The sequence below is a fragment of the Echinops telfairi genome, unplaced genomic scaffold (assembly GCF_000313985.2).
Source record: "Echinops telfairi isolate 266 unplaced genomic scaffold, ASM31398v2 ScPeMD7_7;HRSCAF=31, whole genome shotgun sequence".
NCBI classification, from domain to species: domain Eukaryota; kingdom Metazoa; phylum Chordata; class Mammalia; order Afrosoricida; family Tenrecidae; genus Echinops; species Echinops telfairi.
The window spans coordinates 19988601-20009875 of NW_022103904.1; the positions used below are offsets into that span (position 1 = coordinate 19988601).

General features: G+C 38.7%; 1 protein-coding gene across 2 annotated transcripts in view; it reads left to right on the forward strand.

The window, feature by feature from the left end:
* LOC101663219 (histone H2A.V) overlaps positions 1-14776 on the forward strand; it is a 32240-nt gene extending 17464 nt beyond the window's left edge. For both annotated transcript variants that reach the window (XM_045286318.1, XM_045286317.1), the window contains 2 exons: positions 4214-4343; positions 8592-14776. In XM_045286318.1, coding sequence (XP_045142253.1) covers positions 4214-4343; positions 8592-8653 — 192 coding nt within the window. In that variant the 3' untranslated portion in view covers positions 8654-14776. The remainder of the gene's footprint in view (positions 1-4213; positions 4344-8591) is intronic.
* Positions 14777-21275: the final 6499 nt, after the last annotated feature.

A 21275-nucleotide genomic window follows, 5' to 3' on the forward strand; every position in this document is an offset into this window, starting at 1 on the left:
AAGTGCAAAAACCAGGCAAAGCCAAACAAAACGAAGTAAAAAACAACAAAAAGAAAGCCACTGGCGAAAAAATGGAAAAGCCTATAAATAGTTCAAAGTCTGTTTGTTGGCCTTTACACAAACTCATATCTTTGGATAGCTTGACTGCATTTCCCTCTTTTTTTTTTTTTTTCCTTCACCTCTTTTACATCATCCAATTGCTGTCCTTTCGTGTTTCTCTTCATTTGCTGAACAAAAAGAAGTCATATAGAGCCAGGTCAAGTGATTAAGGTTCATGGGGCAAGAGAAGCATGCTGTTTTTTGCCAAAAACTGGCGCACTGAGAAGGCTGCGTGAGCAGGTGCATTGTTGTGGTGACAAAACTAGTATCCAGTCTGCCACAAATCGGGCCTTTTTTGCCACACACTGTTATGCTTTCTTTTCAGAACCTCTACATAGAAAGCTTGATTAGCAGTCTGACCTAGTAGAACGAACTCCAAATGTTCTACCAGTCGACATTTTCATCGATTTGGGAAGTTGATGGATCTCCAGAATGAGATTTGTCATCAATTGACATTTTACCTTTTTTGAAATGAGAAAGCCACTCATACACTTGAGTTTTTCTCATAGCACTGTCCTGTAAGCTGTGTTCAACATCACAACACTTTCTGCAGTATCTTTCCTCAAGCAGGAAACAAAATTTTACAGCCACATGTTCTCTCTTAAATCAGCCATCACAAAAAATGAAGTTTGAACAAAACTACTTTTACAAAAAAATTCTCTGTAACCAGAGAACCTTCCCAAGTGGAAGCACTGGGGGCACTACCTCAAAGCAAGTTGCTCGATGTTGCCTAGCGTGAAAAAATGTGTACTATGGAAACTTTGCCCGGCCAAATATTTTTCCAAGTTTTGGGAGGGTATGCCTTCTACATATTAAAAATAATAAGGGCTCTTGGGGGTAGGGTAGGAGAGGGAGAAGATAAAGGGAAGCTGATTTCAAAGACTTTAAGAAAAAAGGGTTTTGAATTGGAGGTGGTAGCAATTGTGCAATTATGTTTGATGTAATTGCAATATGTATCTGTAAGAGCTTCCAATAAAATGATTAATAAAACAAGATAAAATATTAAAAACAGAAGTTTGACATGGGTTGAAAGAGATGAGATGATAAGGTACTATATTTTTACTACATCTTCCAGAATCAACTATACGATGAACTCTGCCTGATAACAAGGCCATCACATCCCTGGACTGTGTTTAGAGCATATTCACCAGAGGTTTAATCCATATTTGGACCCATTAAATGGATTTTGGACTTTCACTGTTATCCAAAGCCTTCTGCAAGCAGTTGTTCACAGTCTAAACTCTGATAACCATTCCCTCCTATGGATTTAGATTTTATTATTTATGATCCTTAGTTCACGCAAGTTGGTGTGCTTCTTCCCTGTACACTTAATTGCTTCCTCACATAGATAGCTACTTTAAGAACCCAGAGATATTTTTCTCTAGTTCACTCTAGAGACATCATTAACATTTTTTCATAGAGAACATTATAAATCATCCATCCTCTTGGGGCATAAGTTACTTCTATTGGTAGTGTCATTAATTTATTCAGTGGTACAGAATTTAAAATTATTAAGACAAGGAAATTATACAAGTATAGGCTAACTTCTGGCTGCAATACATGAATTATTGACTTGTACAAATTAAACTCTTAGTGACTGGATTTGCAGGAACGGTGGCAGTTAGTGATAGAATTTTAAATAGTTCATTTACAGAGGCAGAACAATACCTACCAGACTTAATACATGCCATAAGAAACATAAAATGTAAATATATGGTAGTTTCGGGCAACCCCCAAAGTAAGAGATCCAAACTAAAGTTCAAAGACTGCAAATTTCATAACCATGGGAAAGCATCTGCTTCTCACACTAGGGGGTTTCAGCCCTAAGTCCAAGGGGGCATGTTGCTTCCTTAAATGCTATAGATGAATTTGAGGTAAAGCTCAGTTCTCTTGGTGGGGTTTCCACAGCGAATCCTGGTATGGCCTATGAAGGATGTGTATCTTGAAATGACAGTCTAAAGTACCAGTAGTCTACAGCACATGCTTGGGTCACCAAGGGGTAGACAGAAACAGATCAAAGGGGTCCACTTAAGAACATAGTACCTTGTGCATTCTCCCTTTGGGGCATCTATGTATGTATTGTTAAGTTGTTTCCTGACGGGAGGTTGTTCCTCATACTTTACCCCCCAACAGAAATGTAAGCACCTTCTCTTAGACATACATGCCCCCCATCTAGACATGAATTTCCCATAAAGTTTGATTATTACTCTTATAGAAGTGTCTGTTGATTTGGGGTGACCTTAGTACAATGTCGTTGGGCAGCAATTGAATGATTCACCCCCATCTTGAGAAACTGATCCCAGCTAAGTTGAGGGCCCCTCTATCCAAGTAGTTTAAGATGTGTGTTTTAAAAGAACAAATAAAACAAACTCACTGCCATCGATCAAGTCAGTACTGACAACAACCCTATCGGACAGTGTAGAACTGTCATGACTTGTTTCATTGATGTTTTTTTAGGCAGTATGCCATTGTCTATATATACTAGTTTCTTTATCCATCCTTTTACTGATGGACATTTGTGCTGTTGCTAGCGTTTTGCTTTTTGTGAACTATGCTGCAGTGAGCATGGGAGATCTATCTTTTACTTCTTTGGAGTATCTGCCCAGCAAAGGTGTTGCTGCATCATATGGCATTTTTTTCCCCAGATGTTTTAGGGAGCACCATATCGCTTTCCACAATGGTTGTATATTCATTTTCTTTTGAGATTTCCTGCATCATTCAGTATTATGCCCATAGAATCTTTCAGTATTCAAATTAAGGCTTGAATTTTTCCTTCAGTTATTTCAGTTTAAGATATGCTGAGCATGTTCTTCCTTTTAGTTTTCTGACTTTGTGTATTTCATTATATCTTACTTCATCTTTGAACATTTCATTATAATATCTTACTTTGTCTTCTCTGGGAGCTCGAGTGGCATAGTGGTATTATTCATTCAACCGCTAGCCACAAAGTCGGCAGCTCAAAACCACCAACCAGACAGGCTTTCTATTCCTAAAAAGAGTTATGGTCTCAGAAACCGATGGTAGTTTGGTTTGCCCTTTGAAATCTTCCTATAGTTCTTTGGCCCATCTTTTTTCCCATTTACCTTAGCCACTTTACAATTAAAGAGCAAGTTTCAGAGTCTCTTCTGACATTCACTTGGAGCTTTTCTTCCTGTCTTACTAATGACCTTTTGCTTTCTTCATGAATGATGTGCCTTAATGTCATCACACAAGTCGTCAGGTCTTCTGTCATTAGTGTTCATTGTGTTAGATTTGTTTTTGAGATGTTCGTGAAATCCAGGTAAGATATACTCAAAAAGTCATTTGGGGGCTCTCGTGGACTTGTTTTCATTTTCTTCAGCTTGAACTTGCATGTGAGCAATTGATGGTCCTTTCCACAGTTGCCTGCTGACCTTGTTGTAGTTGCTAATACTGAACTCCCTCATGTCTTCCCACAGATGTATTCAATTTGATTTCTGTGTATTCCATCTGGAGAAGTCCATGTGTTGTTGAAAAAAGGTATTTGCTATGAACTAGTAGTCATTGGTCTTACAAATTTCTATCATGTGATCCCTTGCTTAATTCTATCACTAAGGCCATATTTTTTCCCCACTCTATCCAGGACCTTCTAAGGTGACCCCTTCAGAGCAGTTGCCAGTGGTAGCCGTGCACCATCTAGTTCTTCTGGTCTCAGGGTCATGGAGGGTGAGGATTGCGTGGTCCGTTAGTGCATTGGACTAATTGTTTCCATGCGTCTTTGACTTACTTTACTCCTTTTTGCTTCAGATGGGGAGAAACCAATAGTTGCACCTTAATGTTTAGAACTTAAAATCATATTCCTTATTATCCCTTGTCCTTTCATTTCTTTTTATATAATGATGTGTTTTTTAAATCAAGTTTTTACCTCTATTTCAGAAAACAAAAACAAAAGGGGTCAAGTGAAATAATACACTTTTGAGAGTAAAGAGCGTTATAGAAGTATGAGAAAGAAAATCATTATATGTGTGTGTGCTCTGTATATATATTGTATGTTGCATGTCCAGCTATCTTAGTGATATTTTCAGCTATGATTAGGAATGTACACTGAATTTTTTGAAACGACATCCTTCATTTTTTTCATAAATGCACATTGTAGGTACTGGAGCTGGCAGGAAATGCATCTAAGGATCTCAAAGTAAAGCGTATCACTCCTCGTCACTTGCAGCTTGCAATCCGTGGGGATGAAGAGTTGGATTCTCTCATCAAGGCTACCATAGCTGGAGGTGGTATGTATTACCTTTTGAGCCTAAAGTATGGGTCTCTGACTAACAGGTAATTATGATCAGTGATCAATATGAGCATTAAGTGTATTATGATCCACTCCTAAAGGTCAACAAACTGACATGGAACTATTTATAGGCTTTTCCTTTTTTGTCTTTTTTTGTTGTTGTTTTGTTTTGTCTTCCTTTGTTGTTTTGTTTGGCATTGTCTTGTTTTTGCACTTATTGTGTCTGCATGTCTATCTAGATGAGATAGGTGGGATAAACAATTTGGAGATAAAACAATGGGACCAACGGTTGGGGGGGAGGGGAGGCGGGAGAAAGGAAGGGGGGTATCGTATCAGCCAACCCAGGGACAAGGGAACAAGTCATCTAAAATTGATGGAGAGAAGGGCATAGGATGCCTACTAGGGCTTAAGGGCAAAGCCCATCTGTAGACCATTGGACATCCCCTTACAGAAGGGTCACAAGAAAAAAACAAGTCAGGATGCAGTATAGAACCAATGAAACAAAAAATAAATAACTAACCAATGAAACATACATCTTTCGTTGAGTTGTAACCAAAGGGAATTGTTGAAACCCAAATGAAGGACAAACGTAATAGTGTGGGACAAGAAGAAAGCAAAGGGAAATAGAGGAAAGAACCAGAAGGCAAAGGACATTTATAGAGGTCTAAATACAGGCTTGTATAGATGTAAATTTATTTATGTCTAATGGTAGAGAAATAGATCTATGTACTTATATTTATATCTTAAGTATTAAGGCAGCAAATGGACATTGGACCTCCACTCAAGTACTCCCTCAATGCAAGAACACTTTGTTCTAATAATCCGGCATTCTGTGATGCTCACCTTCTCGACACTATTGCTGAAGACAAACGTGTGCATAAGCAAATGTGATGAAGAAAGCTGATGGTGCCCAGTTATCAAAAGATGTAGCATCTGGGGTCTTAAAGGCTTGAAGGTGAACAAGCGGCCATCTAGCTTAGAAACAACAAAGCCCACATGGAAGAAGCACACCAGCCTGTTTGATCACAAGGTGCCAATAGGATCAGGTATCAGGCATCAAAAGACCCACAAAAATCATATCAACATGAATGGGGTGTGGTGTGGCGACCCAGAGCCCATCTGTAGACAATTGGACATCCCCTTACAGAAGGGTCACATGAAAAAGCAAGGTCAGGATGCAGTATAGAACCAGTGAAACAAAAAATAACTAACCAATGAAACACATCTTTCGTTGAGTTCTTTAATTAACCCCCCCCCTCCCTACTATCATGACCTCAGTTCTACCTTAGAAATCTCACTAGACCAGAGCATGTACACTGGTACAGATAAGAGCTTGGAACACAGGGAATCCAGAATAGATAAACTCCTTAGGACCAATAATGAGAATAGAGATACCAGTAGGGGAAGCGGAAGGTGGGGGAGAAAGGGGGAACCAATCATAATCTACATACAACCCCTCGTACTGGGATGGACAACAGAAAAGTGGGTAAAGGGAGACAGCAGTTCGTGTAAGACATTGGGGAGGGGGGATGTATATATTTATAAAGGGTTCATGAGGTAGGGAGGTTGGGAGAGAGAGGAAATGAGCTGATATCAAGGGCTCAAGTAGAAAAATGTTTTGAAAATGATGGCAACATGTACAAATGTGCTTGACACAATAGATGTATGTATGGATTGTGATAAGAACTGTAAGTTCCCAATAAGATTTTTTTTTTAAAGTATATTATGATCTAGACTTATTCGTTGTATCTGAATAAATGTTTCTTCTACTTGTAGCTGTTACGAGGATACATTGAAAAGTTTGCTACAAAAGCATACAAACCTTTATTTAAAATATCAAAATGTAAAGTTACTTTTCTAAAAACAACTTTAATCTAGGTCTGCATATTTCTAAAGATAGAGTTTCCATCTCTAACCCTTCCCCAAAGAATTCAGCATTCTTCAATGCATACCCTATCAAAATGATGGTTTGGGCTCCTCAAGGGACTCAAACCATGTTCCTTTTAAATATCCTTGCCGTTTTGGGAACAACAAAAAGTCTGAAGTGGGCAGAGGGGGGCGAGATTAGGGTTTGTCTGTTGGATAGTGTAAAGCATGCAACAAAATTCTCATAGGACAATCCTGGCTACTCTCAAAGCATGAGGAAGAGGGAATCTTGATGCCACGTTCCTGGTTTTTTGCACCAGTGCAACTCAGTGTTTAACGTTCTCTTCATCGTTTGTGATTGCCTTCTGCCTTCCAGAACCTCTGATAGGATTGCCCTTTGGAATATCAAGGAACAGTTGCCATAACCTTTTGAGCTGTTCTCTTTGCTTTGAATTTCCCATCAGATCCCCTCAAAAGCTGCTGTTTGGACTGGACTGTTTTTTTGGTGGAGGGGTAGAGGGAGCCTGGTACATGGTACCCTAATGAGATTCAGACAAGTGTATTAGAACTTGTCTGCAATTATCCACTGATATAACAGACGCGTAAACATGTTTTGCTTGGGATAGACTCATACATGTAGGAACTGGAACCCTGGTATCAGTTCTTTTTGACTTACCCTCATGTAATACTATTTTTAATTTTAGCAAGTTATTTGTCTACATTTCATATATGATGCATAAAGCCTGATGTTTAAAATATTTTCTATACCTTTAAAGTACTTGGGAAATGCTCTTGAGAAGTTGTGGTACCATAATATACTTTGGCATGATAGTGGGACAGGAGGAAAGTAAAAGGAAATAGAAGAAAGAACTGGGAACCAAAAGCTATTTATAGAGGTATAAATGTATGCATGTACATATGTAAATATATTAATTTATAATTATAGGAATATAGGTCTATGTACATATATGTTAAATATTAAGATAGCAGATGGACTTTCAGCCTCTGCTTGAGGGCTCCCTAAACACAAGAACACTTTGTTCTAATAACCTGGCACTCTGTGATTCACCTTCCCAACATACTGCGAAAGATAAAATGGGTGCATAAGCAAATATGGTGAAGAAAGTGGATGGTGCTTAGCTATCAAAAGCTATAGCATCTGGGGTCTTACAAGCATGAAGTTAAACAAGCACTATCTAGCAGGGAAGCTACAAAGCGCACTTGGTAGAACCACACCAGCCTGTGTGATCATGAGGTGTCAACGGGATCAGGTATCAGGTTATCAAAAGATCCAAAACAAATAAATATGTCAATGTGAATGACAGGGATCAGCGTGCATACCCAAAGTCCATCTGTAGGCAATTGGACATCCCTTTACAGAAGGGTCACAATGGGGCCGATTCAACCAGGGTGTAGTATAGACCAGATAAGAGCTCTTGACAAATGGAATATAGGACAGTAGTGGGAGTAGCAATACCATGAGGATAGGGGGAGGGTAGCAAGGGGAAGTGGGAGAAAGGGGGAGCCAATCACAAGGTTGGACATATAATCCCCGCTCCCCAGGGGGATGACTGAGAAATGTGGGTGAAGGGAGACAACAGATGGTGTAAGATACAAAATAACCACACAAAAAAAGATACAAAATAACAATAGTAATATTGATCAAGAATTCACAAGGGTAGGAGAGGGAGAGGGAAAAAGCTGATACCAAGGGCTCAAGTAGAAAGAAAATGTTTTGAAAATGATGGCAACATATGTACAAATGTGCTTGATACAATTGATGTATGAATTGTTGTAAGAGCCCCCAATAAAATGATTAATTATACATATATATTTGGAAAGAATGAGATAATCAGATTGGTCTGGATTAAAGCAGGTGAGAAAAGATGTAAGTTAGTGAGTGGTTCTTGGTCTTTTCTTGAGAATCTGATGGACACTGGTTCCACTTATAAAAATGTGCATTTATATAAATTGTTTTAAAATGTCATGGACGACTGGGGAGAATAAATGGACTTGGTGTCGATCTTTGTTTCACCCTGGTGTGCTGGAGTGATCCACTGGGGTTACAAAAACAGATATAACCCTACACTTTATCTTGGTTTACAGACTATAGTATAAAAGTTTTCTCAAGGGGACACTGAGTAGTTTTGTTTTTTTTCCTGAAAAGGGATGGTAGGCCAAGTCAAGTTTGAGAACTGTGATGTATAAGCTATTTCAAGAAGGGGGGTGGGGGGAAGGGGCCAGAATGTGACAAGGAATTTTTATTTCATTCATTTCATTATTTGTATAATTACTCTTTTTGCTTAAGATATTAAGTGTTGAGACATAGCCAGCTAAAAAAGGTTTGTTGTAATACCTGGTGTGTTTTATCTCATTCTAGGTGTGATCCCTCACATCCACAAATCCCTGATTGGAAAGAAGGGACAGCAAAAAACTGCATAGAGAGTTGTTTTCGCCAGCCCTCTTCCTCCCTGTCATTGTACTGTAACGGACAGAGAAATAATGGGGATATGCAGAATTTTTAAGAGTTAAATGGAAAAGCATAGACAATTACTGTAGACATGATAAAAGAAACATTTGTATGTTCTTAGATTTCAAAGTTTGATAAAAGTATCTTTTCATGTGGCAAAAATTATGTGTTGATTGGCTAGGTTTCTTCTTTGTATTTTATACCAAAAAATTGATAAAACCATTTTTTACAAAATTAATTTGTCTCAAAATTGTTCTGTTTGTGATGCATTGAAAAGATTTTTCACAGACATTGAAACATTTTAAACTCTTAAATTGGTTATCACATAAATTAGGAATACTGCTTCATTGTAATTTAGTAGTATATTTCATTTAGTCTTCAGATGCTGTTAATTTTTTTTAAAAGATGCTGGTAATTATAATGTACACCATTATTTTATATGCTACTAAGAAAAACTCTGCCAATTAAACCATGATATGCCATCAATTATGGGATACATCCCAATTTCAGGGATGTTGGAATGTGAGAAAATATGATTCAGGATTGGTGAGATAGAATTGCAAACATTTATTTATTGAGCACTTCTCATGTGCCAGGTTCTTTGTTGAGTACTTTATAAGCTTAATCTCATACCAATGAATTAAGAAATTTTTAAGCAGTATGTCAAAAGATATACTTTAAGCTAGTACCTAGAAAATGGCAGAGCTAGGATTCAGGCCAAGATTTGGCTTACTCTAGAGCCCACACTCTTAGCTAGAATTGAAGTTAAATTTATCGAAGTTTCCTCTCTGATTTAAAATTCCAAAATTTTAGTAGACTTTTAGGAATTTGAATTCTATAAGTATGGGTTTAAAACTATATTAGCATTTTAAAATACCACTTCCCTGTCCAGGTTTATGTATGTATTAATTTTTTAAGCTGCATTCAATCAAAATAATTTTCATTCTTAGTTACTTAGATTTGTATTTTCTCATCTATTGTGAAAAAAAAAAATGACCGGAGATGCATTGCTATATATGGACACTTTATATTTCCCCTTTTACTAACTTTTTTTTCCTAACTTAAAACCCTATTTGGTATTCTGACTTTTGAAACAAACTGTCAAAAACATCATAGCACTAGCCTATGGTGTTCTCACCAAAGTGCAGTTGTTTTACTGCACTGTCACTGGATGCCTGTGTTTTCTGTTGAGACTTACTTGGGCTGTTTCATTGAAATTTACCTTACAAGTCTGGAATAGTACCGAGGCTTAATTTCTTTACTAACTATAGTAATACTTATAATACAGTCTCCAAAAATCATTTCTTGTCAGCTTCTAAGTAACAAGTTATGAGATTAAACTGTGTTTTAAGATTTAACTGAGCAATTATATGCCAGTCCATCAAAGAACTCTGTCTGGGAGTCTTCAGTAAAGAAAATAAACTTTTAAATATCTTACAATACAACACTATCAAAACAAAATTCTCATTTAAAAACACTTTATTATGAAAAATTTCAAAAATAAAGACTAGTAATACCCTATGGTTTCCCTAGTCGTACTCTCACCTCCCAGACATCATGTACACATGCCAGTATTATCTCTAAAGGTACGGCACTTTTTAGAGCATGATTAATACTCTTATTGGGTGGGGGGCAGTCGAATAGTTATTACTTAGGTTTTCTTTATTCTAAATTTATTTTACAATTAGTTTCTTTGAGTCGGGACCCAGATAAATCTATATCTTGCATTTGATTGGTAATTGATATCTTACATTTCTTTTTGTTTACATGGTTTCTCCTTTATGTTTTTCTTATGGTTTAAATTTTTAAAGAAACGGCATTGTCCTGTAGAATCATCCCTCACTATCAGTTTTACTGAATGCATTCTCATGGCATCATTTACATTTCCTGTGCATTGATGGTGAGCTCAAGCGGGTTTTGTTTGTACCTTTTTGTGTTTATTTCAGCAAAATATGAAGTTCTCTATTAGCTCCTCCCCTAAGTGGTCGTAACTGCTGTTAGTGATCATTGCTTAGATCCAGTATTCTATCTAGGACTGTAAATTGATGATATTCTGGTGTGTTTTTTTTTCTGAAATGATTATCTGAATTTATGTATAGAACTCATGTTCTTTAGTTTACTAGACAGGATAAAATGAAAATTTCACATTCTGGTTGTTTCCGTGCACATATTTTAAAGATGTTTATATATTGATGAGTCAAGACCCACCACTACCACCATTATTTAAGTTTTTAAAAATTCGTAGAAACCACAACAACAATAGAAGAGGCATAATATCAGCCTTCCTTTGGCTTGAATTCATTCAAATAAGGGTATTTTACTAGTATTTTCTACTTTAAATATCCAATTTTGATAGTGTAGTTATTGGACTCTGTTCCTTGGACTGTATGTTTTGTTTTGATCTTTGCTCTCTCCTAGTGTTATCCCTTGTGTACTTCAGCCCTGATTTCACAATTATGGTCTGTCTGGCTAATCCATGCCCCTTACTACTTCTGTATTTTAAAGCATGCTCTAGTCATATTTCATTTCTAATACATAAGTATGTGTCACTTTTAGAAAGTCACACCTAAAACTTACTTAAAATCACTCCAGAACTGCATTTTAAGTAGTACAGCACAGATAAGTACAGTAATACTTCAGAGAAGGGAATGATTTTTTAAATAGAAGGTGAACTTGAACTGGACTCAGAAAAATGGGTTGTATTTGGACACTTAGAAAGACCAGGCTGTAAAGACGCAGCATGAATACTATTTTGGGAATTAAAAATGGAGAATGTGGGGAATCATGACAAAACAGCTTATGTGATTAGAAGTTATGAGAAATGTGAGACTGGCCTTTGGTGCTGTGTTTGAATTTATTGTAATGATTTTGGCAGCATCTTAGAAAAAATTTCAGACGTACAAGAAAATGAACATAATTACACAGTGAACCGTTTATATACTCACTATCTAGAGTATATGATGTTAACAATTTTCTGTGTTGGCTTTAATGCTCTACTTACCTATACCAGATTGTAGGAGTTCGCCTTGACTTTATTACCTACTTTTCTTTTACTAAAGAAAGAAAAATACTCATCGATCAGATAATGTCATATTAAATGATTAGCATTTTTAGTGCTCTAGTAAAACTTAAGTTGCATTGAGATGTTACTAATTGGAGCTGAGGAATGGGCTGGCTGGACTGATAGAATGGACTGAATGAGATTAACTTTTCATGATATGAATAAGATTTTAAGCATATTAAATCTAAAAGTAGCTGTTTGAAAATAGTATGTTTTTTTGCATGGTGTAGTAGTTTTCTGAATAGTTAAGATTTTATATTTGGCATTTTTGATAATCTACATTGCTGCAGCTACTAAGTGATATTTTGTGAGTCTGAGCTTCCGAACACTAAGGAAGGATGAGAATAAGTACAAATAAACAAAACCCATTGCTAATTGAGTTGGTTGCAACTCAGGACCCCAATGTGCTACAGAGTAGAAATGCTTTATAGCATTAATCCATATTTGGATAACACCCAGTGTAACTGCTGTAATTAGCTAGCTACCTAGCAGAATACCACACAGGGAGAGGGCATTTTGCTTTGTGGGGTCTGGTCTGTAGATGTCCACAAAGTAGAGGATAAATAAACAGTAATGGGCAGCGTTTTGGCCATGTACCTTTGCTCCCGTTGTATTAGGTTACATAATAAGGAGGGGCTTTGTGGATATAGTTGTCTACTAAGTGGGGATACAGCCCTGGATTATCTGGGAGGATCCAGAGAAACCACATGAATATTTAGAAGCAAAAGAGGAAGACATTTGGAGGGAGGACTCAATGCTCCATTGCTGTCTTGAAAGTGGCAGAATCACATGAAAAGGAAATTCTGTCAACAACCAGTAATCTTGGGAAAGAACCTGAGTCCAGCCACACTGTATTTCAGGTGGCTGACCTCTGAAAACTTGTTTTGAACTGCTCAGTGAGGTAATTTGTATGGCAGCAGGAGACAATTAAAACAGGAATATGTGAGGTTTGCACTATTGGACCACTTAAAGGTAGAGATGTCTGACTTGTTACATATGGAAGAGTTGGGCTTTGCGGTTCTTGTGTCCATGGTATGTTCTCCCAGAGCTCCGTACATCTGGGTTCAAGTCTTTGGCTGGTCCCTAGCTGTGTGGCCTCAGGCAAGTGATTTTAACATCTTGTAGGCTTCTCTCTACTCCTGAAATGGATATAACAGACTACCTCACATAGTCTGATCAAAAGGGGGATGCATGTAAAATACTTAGCAGTGGTTGGAGCCCAGAGTACTTTAAGACAGTTACTGACAAACATTTTTCTTTTCACTTCCCAGTCAACATTTCAGGCAGAGCCTTTACCACCAAAGGCATAACAAGAACATCTCTCGCCACAGAGTCATTGCCTACTCATAGCAACCCTACAGGGCAGAGGAGAACTACCCTTGTGAATTGCAAAGACTTACCTTTTACAGAAATAGAAGGCCCAGCTTTCTCCCACTGAGTGGCTAATGGTTTTGAACTGCTGACATGAGTAGCAGCCCAACACATAATCACTGTGCCACCAGGTCTCCTTAATAAGAACGTAGGCAGATTAAACACATAATTAAGAATTTTAAAACAAACTCTCAGGCCAATTATTTGGAGGACACCTTTAGAAAAGTACATGGTCAACAATAAGTCATGTTGATGAAGTAATGTGTGACTTAGTGTTGAAAAGTAAATCCATGACATCTGTAGAGATGTCATTGATACTATGTCCTGAAAATGGAAATATTGACTGCATTTTTTTTTCATGAAATAGTCAAAAAGTATACCAGTTACTAGTAATAAGTGAACTAATAAGGGAAAAAAAGAACAGTTAACAGAAGTGCTAACTTAGTTTATCTTTCCTCAAGCACTCAAGATTCAAATTGGTGCGTGAAGGAAATTGTAGATCACTATGTCCTTTGTGATATATGGAAATTAGTGAAACAAAAAACATGAAGTATTTGAATACCAAGGATTAACTGTACTTGGTTTGTGCTACAAAGACTCCTTGTGGGTCTAAGATATCTGTACATAATGGACATTCCCTTTAGGAACTTGTCTCAAAAAAGCAGAGGTGGGCCCACCTTTTTAAATAAGAAGCAGAAACAAGCCTAACTCTGTTTGTGGCTCTGTAGACTAGTTAGTAAGGGATAGCTCAGATCTCTTTCTGTTGATACTGTAATATCAGTTGGAGATTGTTTTTATTAGAATTTGTGAATCTTAATCTGATGAATTATATAAAAGCTTAATACAATTTTTAAAACATTTAAACTCTGCAAGTAAATTCAACACAGCTATTGTACAACAAAAATCTCAACACCCAGCATTAAACTTGTTCTAGTTTGGCCCCAATTCTTCAGGAAATCTTAATTCATCCAAAACTCTAAAATCTTCATCCCGGTAAAAGATGGAGACCTGCCGACTTCCTCTTGCTCTTTCATAGGAGTTCTTTATGGCAGTTTCTGATCTGAGAACTTTAGGCGCTAACCTCTGCAAATGCTTATAGTATGTTTGAGTTAAGAAGGCTATATACAGTGTTGTTAGATTCCAAGATTGTCTGACAACCTAGTCTGAACTTGGTGTATGCTTTTGAAAATAAGGCTGTTTCTTTTAGAATTCTTTTAAAATTCTCTGTAAATAAGACCTTTTTGCTCCTTAATTGAAATGTATTTCAAATGTCTGCGTTTGTGTATAGTGGAAATCATTTTATGAACAGATGACTAAGATTAGGGTTGACCACTCAGTGGTTCCCAAACTATTTTTTCATAGATGTTTCATGACCTGAATTGATGTGTTCCATAATAAAATTGAATAATGCCCGTATTTTTCCCCAAATGGCAGAAAGAACAACAGTTTATTGTCTTGTCAATTTCAACATTTTCTTGAAAATTGCATGTCTTGCCAGAGTGAAAGGCTCACACACTAATGTTCATGGAAATGGTGAACAGCTTTCATTGGTTTCCTGGTGTGCTTGATTTGATCTTTTATTGTATGTACCTTCGAATCATGTTTTCTGTTGGAAAGTTCTCATTTATATATGATGGAATTAAATTTATTCTTTGTAAAAAGAGGTGGACTTCGCTGAATAATCTCTGCAACCTTTAGAAATTATGAGAAAGTGAATTTCTCAACCTTGAAGATTCTCAAGCAGAGGCTACCAAGAGTGCTAGGACCTATTCACTATGGGCCAAGCATTCTGTTAAAACGCACAGCCCGCCTCTTGGTAATCTTCACAGTTGATAGCTTCAGTATACAGACGACGAAAATGAAAGCCTTAAAAGAATCCAGAGTTACATCTGAGATGTGAAAGCCTAAAAAGAATCCAGAGTTACATCTGAGCAGTAGGTCTGTCTGGCACCAAATCTTAGAATTGTTGTTATACAGATTTAAGTAGGGAAAGTCATAAACATTTTCTTTGGGAAATCTACCATGTACTTGATGTGCATTTATTTAATTCAATGCCCTGAATACACCTTTGAAATAAGTGCCTTGGTTTACAATAAAGAAAGTTAGATTCAGAGATTACATGGCTCTAGTTCTGCAGAGTACCATGATAGGAACTATAGTAGGTCTTACATTGAAACTATATGGAGAATGGGTATGTAACAAGTCTGGAAGAAACTATAGCTCATTGTAATGTTTCATCTATAGAGCTATGCAAGTTTTTAAGCTTAGGGTACTTTGTGCCTATGTGTCTTAGGGATTTCGAAGAAGTGCATCGTGTATGTGTGAGTGTGTGTGTGTGTGTGTGTGTGTGCGTGTATTGACTCGTCCCCCTATGAATATGAAACTAGGAAAGCAACTTCATTGACTACACAACTACTTCACAGTTATTGGCACATTCTTCCACAGGACTTCCCTCACTTCAGACACCAGCTGCCAACTCAGAGGTCCCCAAGCTACCCTTACTTCTGAACAGCTACCAGCAAATTCAGGAATTCCCAGTATCCCTTCAGGTTTAATAATTCCTTAGAATGACTCGTAGACCTCAGGGAAATGGTATACTTATGATTACAGCTATATTAGTTCTCACTGCCATTAAATTAGTTCCAACTCATAGTGACCTTAAGGGGGGGGGGGTCAAGGTAGGCCTATCCCTGTGGGTCTCTAAGACTTAATAGGAAAAAACCTCTTCTTTGTCATGAGGAATAGCTAGAGGCTTCAAAATACTACCCTTAGGGTTAGAAGGATGCAAATCAGAAGTACAGTGGGAGAGGTACATATCCAGTGAGATCTGCTGTGTACTCTACCAGGGTAGTCAGGATGTACTATCCTCCCTGCACGTTGTGCAAAGTAATGTTAAAGGAAGCTTGATGCCTGGGTCTAGCTTTTTTATTGGGTCTTTATACATATGCATTATTGAGTCAGCCATGTGATTGAACTTATTCTTCAAGCCCCTTCTCTCCCCAGAGGTCATGCTGATACTGCATGTCTCAAATGTTCCCTCCTCTAATCCCATGAATGGTCTTCCTAGCAAGCCCAGCACCCATGCTGTCACAAGTATAATCTTAAGTACTGGTCCACTTCATTAGCATAAATTTGGGTGTGGTTTGAGGGGCCTACAATAAAAAAAGACATTCTCACCAAAAATCAAACTCATTGTCATCAAGGTGATTCAGACATAGCAATCCTATAGGACAGTAGAATTGCCCCTGTGGGTTTCTGTGACTATGAGAGTAAAGACAGGAAATTCTAAGGATTTAAAGACTAACTCCCAGAAATCCAGCCATATTATTTAATATCATGGCATCAGTCTGTGTTATACCAAAAACATTAGCTAGCAGTAACGGGAACACAAGGTAATAAGACTAAGTACAAGTATGCTCATTTTAAAAGACCCTCACCATTTTCTAGGGTCAGAGAAAAATCCAATGCACTAAAGATCCTTTATGTTCCCACAACTGGATGAGTGTGTGAGGTACATGCTCCTAGGTGAGAAATTGCCCTAGAGGTTTTCTTGTTTATTATCAGTCTTCACCCTTCTACATACGCTGCTTTTTCTTCTTCATTTTCAATCGATGATGTCAATTTCTCAATACCTGGTAACTTTTTCTTCCTGATGGCTCTCTACCTAAGGTCTTCCAAAAGGAAAGCTACCACGCTTCTTGTTTTCATGAGTCCCTTTCAAGTGGTCACAGAATGAGTGCCAATTTGGAATTTTGTAATCTAGGAACCCTACACCCGATTCCCCCGTAACAAATAGACACTTGGTGAGTCATGTCTGCAGGTCACACATGATCCTAAATAACTATCAGCTGGGAGCCCTCATAGACCAACAAGGGCTTCTCTCGTCTTCCATCCCCTACTGAATAGTGACCAAATTCATGCTCAGGTGTTGTCTACCTTAAAATTCACCTTCCCAAAGAGCCTTGATTTTTTTTTTTTTTTAATAACTCAAAACTCTCAGCCATCAACTCTGCCTACTCATACAGACCCAATTCAACAAGGTAGAATTGCCCCTGTGAGTTTCTAAGACTAACTCTTATGGGAGTACGTAGCCACCCCACCACCACTCCTTCAACTCCCACCTTCCTCGGCGTGACTGATGGTTTCAAACTGCTGACCTTGCAGGTAACAGCCCAATGTGTAGTCACTGACTACAGGGCTCCTATGTACAAATGCAGACATGATATTAAAATACACTGCCAAATTATGATACCTGCTTTTATCTTGTGACCCAAAGTGCAAGATTTCGGGAGCTTTCTCCCACATTTTTGTTTTTTAATAAAAATATTTTCTAATAAGACACAAGATGTCTGGGCCAACATCACAATAGAAAGCCTGTTAGAATGGTGGGGTTGTTTTTTTTTTTAATGTAGGGAGCGGGGGACATACCTTACTGCAGTGCTTCTCAACCTGTGGGTCGCAACCCCTTTGGGGGTTGAAGGACCCTTTCACAGGGGTCACCCGATTCATAACGTAGCAAAATTACAGTTATGTACTAGCAACAAAATAATTTTATGGTTGGGGGTTACCATAATCTGAGAAGCTATGAAAGGGTGGCGGTATTAGGAAGGTTGAGGACCACTGCCTTACTGTAAACCACCAAGACTAGCCCTTTGACAACCTAACTTGAAACTGAAGATAATACAGGTCATCTACCCAACAGTATGTGAAAAACATCCCGAAGAATGTGCTCCCTACAACTAACTATGAGACCAAAAGAGCAACATTTGCCCCAAACCAAGCGTGAGAAGACAGGGAAAACGGACAGGAAAACCAGATAAATGGAACCAGGAAACCGAGAGCAAATAAGAGCGTTGATGCATTGCGGGGGGGTTATGACGGAAGTCATGGGACAAATTATGCTTCACTTACTGATTGGAATACACATTTGCTATGTAAACTTTCACCTGAAGCAAAATGTTTTTGTTTTTTTTAACTTAGGTAAGCAAGTTTTGAAAAAGTTGAAATGTTGGCACTTAGGTCACAAATCTTTCAAAGGTAAGTTAGATACAGGTTTCCTCTCCATACCTGTCTAAAACAACCCCTTCCAGCACATTCTGCAGGTTCATGTAGCATGGGCACTCTTGGCTATGTTTTGCGCAAGCATTCTCGATAGTTATTAACCTGAACAAATGTATAATTCGTACAAACTCAAGCTGTTAGAGAGAACTTCTTTAAAACCCAGCATTTGGTTCCTGTATTCCCATCACAAGATAATGGCTGGGTCATAGACCAAAGTGACAGAGTCTGGGTCAAAGTCAAAGTTTTTATTGAGGGGCAAGGCAATTTGCAAACAGAACACAAAATTCAAAGAATTCTGAATTAAGTGATCTAAGTAGGTGACATCCTGACCAATCCAGGGAGGGAATAGCTTCCTTAAGAGCTTCTCTGGATGTGTACTTGATGGAGATCACTATACTGGGGGCTGCATAGTTGTAAGTCATGATTTCTCTGCTTGGGGAAGGTCTGAACCAACATAAGCTGCTATAAATCTTATGAAAGAAGAAAAAATTCAAGCCTTTAGTTGCAATATTGAAGGATTGTTTGGGCCAGGAGCAAATGAACGCAGAGAAAGAGAAAGTGGAACACATCCTGGCCCACCAAGCCCTGAGGACCTGCTCAGAGCAGACAATGCACAGAGAGGACCATAGAGCCGGCCCCACTATGAGACATGACGTCCCTCACTGATCCAAAACACTACGGGGGACAACACTGGAGACATACTGTGGGAATTGTGCCCAATCTGACCCCACCACACAGGCAAAACACTAAGGGTGTGCAACAGAACAGCAAGGAGAACAGAGCAAAGAAGTCCTCAGGGAATACCAAAAATAGACTGTGGGGCAGGGCGTGGCACCCCATCAGACTCCACCAGAAAACACTCCTAAAGGTCAACAAACAGACCATTAACTATTTACAGGCTTACTCCCCCACCCCCCAGTCATTTTCTTTTGTTGCTTTGTTTTGCTCTATCCTGTTTTGTGCATATATCTCTGCAGGTCTATCTAGATAAGATAGATGGGATAAACAATCTGGAGGAGAAAACAGGACCGATGGTTCTGGGGGGCCATGGGAGAGGGGGAGGAGGGGGAAAGGAAGTGGGTGTTAACAAACCCAGGGACAAGGGAACAAATGATCAAAAATTGTTGGTGAGGAGGGTGTAGGAGTCCTGGTAAGGCTTAATCAAGGGCAATATAATCGAGAGGAATTACTGAAACCCAAATGAAGACTGAAAAGTGGGACAAGAGGAAAGTAAAAGGAAATAGAGGAACTAGGAGGCAAAGGGCATTTATAGAGGTCTAAATACAGCCATGTATATATGTACTACATATACTCGAGTATAAGCCAACCTGAATATCAGCTGAGGCACCTAATTTTACCTCTAAAACTGCATTAAAAATGTGCTGAAATTGACCCACCCAAGGGGAGGGTATTGTTTATATCTCCACAGGAGAGGGAGAGAGAAGCCAGGTTTTAACCCAATGCGCCAAGAAGTGAATACAATATACCGGCATGTATCAGGGAACCAATACAGAAGTCTGCAGGGCAGCCCCAGTCCCAACTATGTGGACACACACCCCCTCAGAAGAGTGCACTTCAGAGGACAGCACTGGGGCTCCATCTGATCAGAGCACACGGGAGAAACGAAAGGAGATGGAGAGGGAGGGGAGCACATCCTGGCCCACCAAGCCCTGAGGACGATATTCCTGCTCAGAGCAGAAAACACACAGGACCATAGGGCCAGCCCCACCACGAGACACGACATCCCTTGCTAAACCATAGCAAGGTTTATGTGGGGGACAATATGGAGACAGTGTGGGAATTGTGGACAATCTGACCCCATCACAATGGGGTGAAACACGAAGGGCAATGCAACAGAACAGCCAGGGGAGCAAAGTGATGAAAGCCCCGAGGACTACCAAAAATAGACTTTGGAGAAAGAGTGTGGCACCCCATCAGACTCGACTGGAAAACATTGGTGGGCCAACAAAGAGACCTTGGACTATTTATAGGCCTTTCCATTGGTCAGTGGATTTCGTTTTGTTGTTACTGTTGATCTTTGTTGTTTTATTTGGCTTTGCCTGGGTTTTGCGCTTATTGTATCTGCATGTCTGTCTACATAAGATAGATGGGATGAATAATTCAGAGATTAAAAGAATGGGACCAATAGTTCCTGGGGATATGGAAGAAGGGGAGGTGGGAGAAAGGAAGGGCGTGGAGGGGAGCCAACCCAGGGACAAGGGAACAACAAGTAAACTGCAATCAATGGAGAGAAGAGCGTAGGATGCCTAGTAGGGCTTAATAAAGGGCAATGTAGCAACGAGGAATTACTAAACCCAAATGAAGGCCAAACATGATGGTGGGACAAGAGGAAAGTAAAAGGAAATAGAGGAAAGAACAAGAATACTGCATTGTTTAAAACCAAGAAAGGTTTGTATCTGGGTTGTATCATCTCAATCTGCTGAGAAAATCATCAGACAAGCTGGATTATATGAAGAGGAATGTGACATCAGGATTGGAGGAAGGCTTATTAACAACCTTACTAAAATTGAGGAACTGAAGCACTTGCTGATGAAGAGTAAGGACTGTAGCCTTCAGTGTGAATTATAACAAAATGTAATGAAGACCAAAATCCTCACAAGTAGACCAATGGTTAACATGATAAATCAAGGAAAAATTTAAGTTGTCAAGGATTTTGTCTTACTTATCCACAATCACTGCTCCTGGAAGCGCAACAGTCAATAAATCAAATATAAGTTTCTTTAGGTAAGTCTACTGCACAAGATCTCTTTAGAGTATTAAAAAGCAAGGATGTTACCTGGAGGACTAAGGTGTGCCTAAACCAAGCCATGGTATTCTCAACTCTCATGCATATGATCTTTTTATACTTTATCTTGTATTTTAGTCACAAAACATTTTTCTTCAGGATCACTGATTTGTGTTTTCATTGCGTTGATTCTTTCAAAATGTTACCCAATTCTACCTTAGTGTTTGCCTTTTGGGGTTTCTATTTGAAATTGTTGAATTAGTCTCAGTTTTCCATGTACAGTGAACTCTCGCCACTTCGCGCTTCGACGTCCGCGGCTTCACTCTATCGCGGTTTTTGCGTAACAGCGCATGCT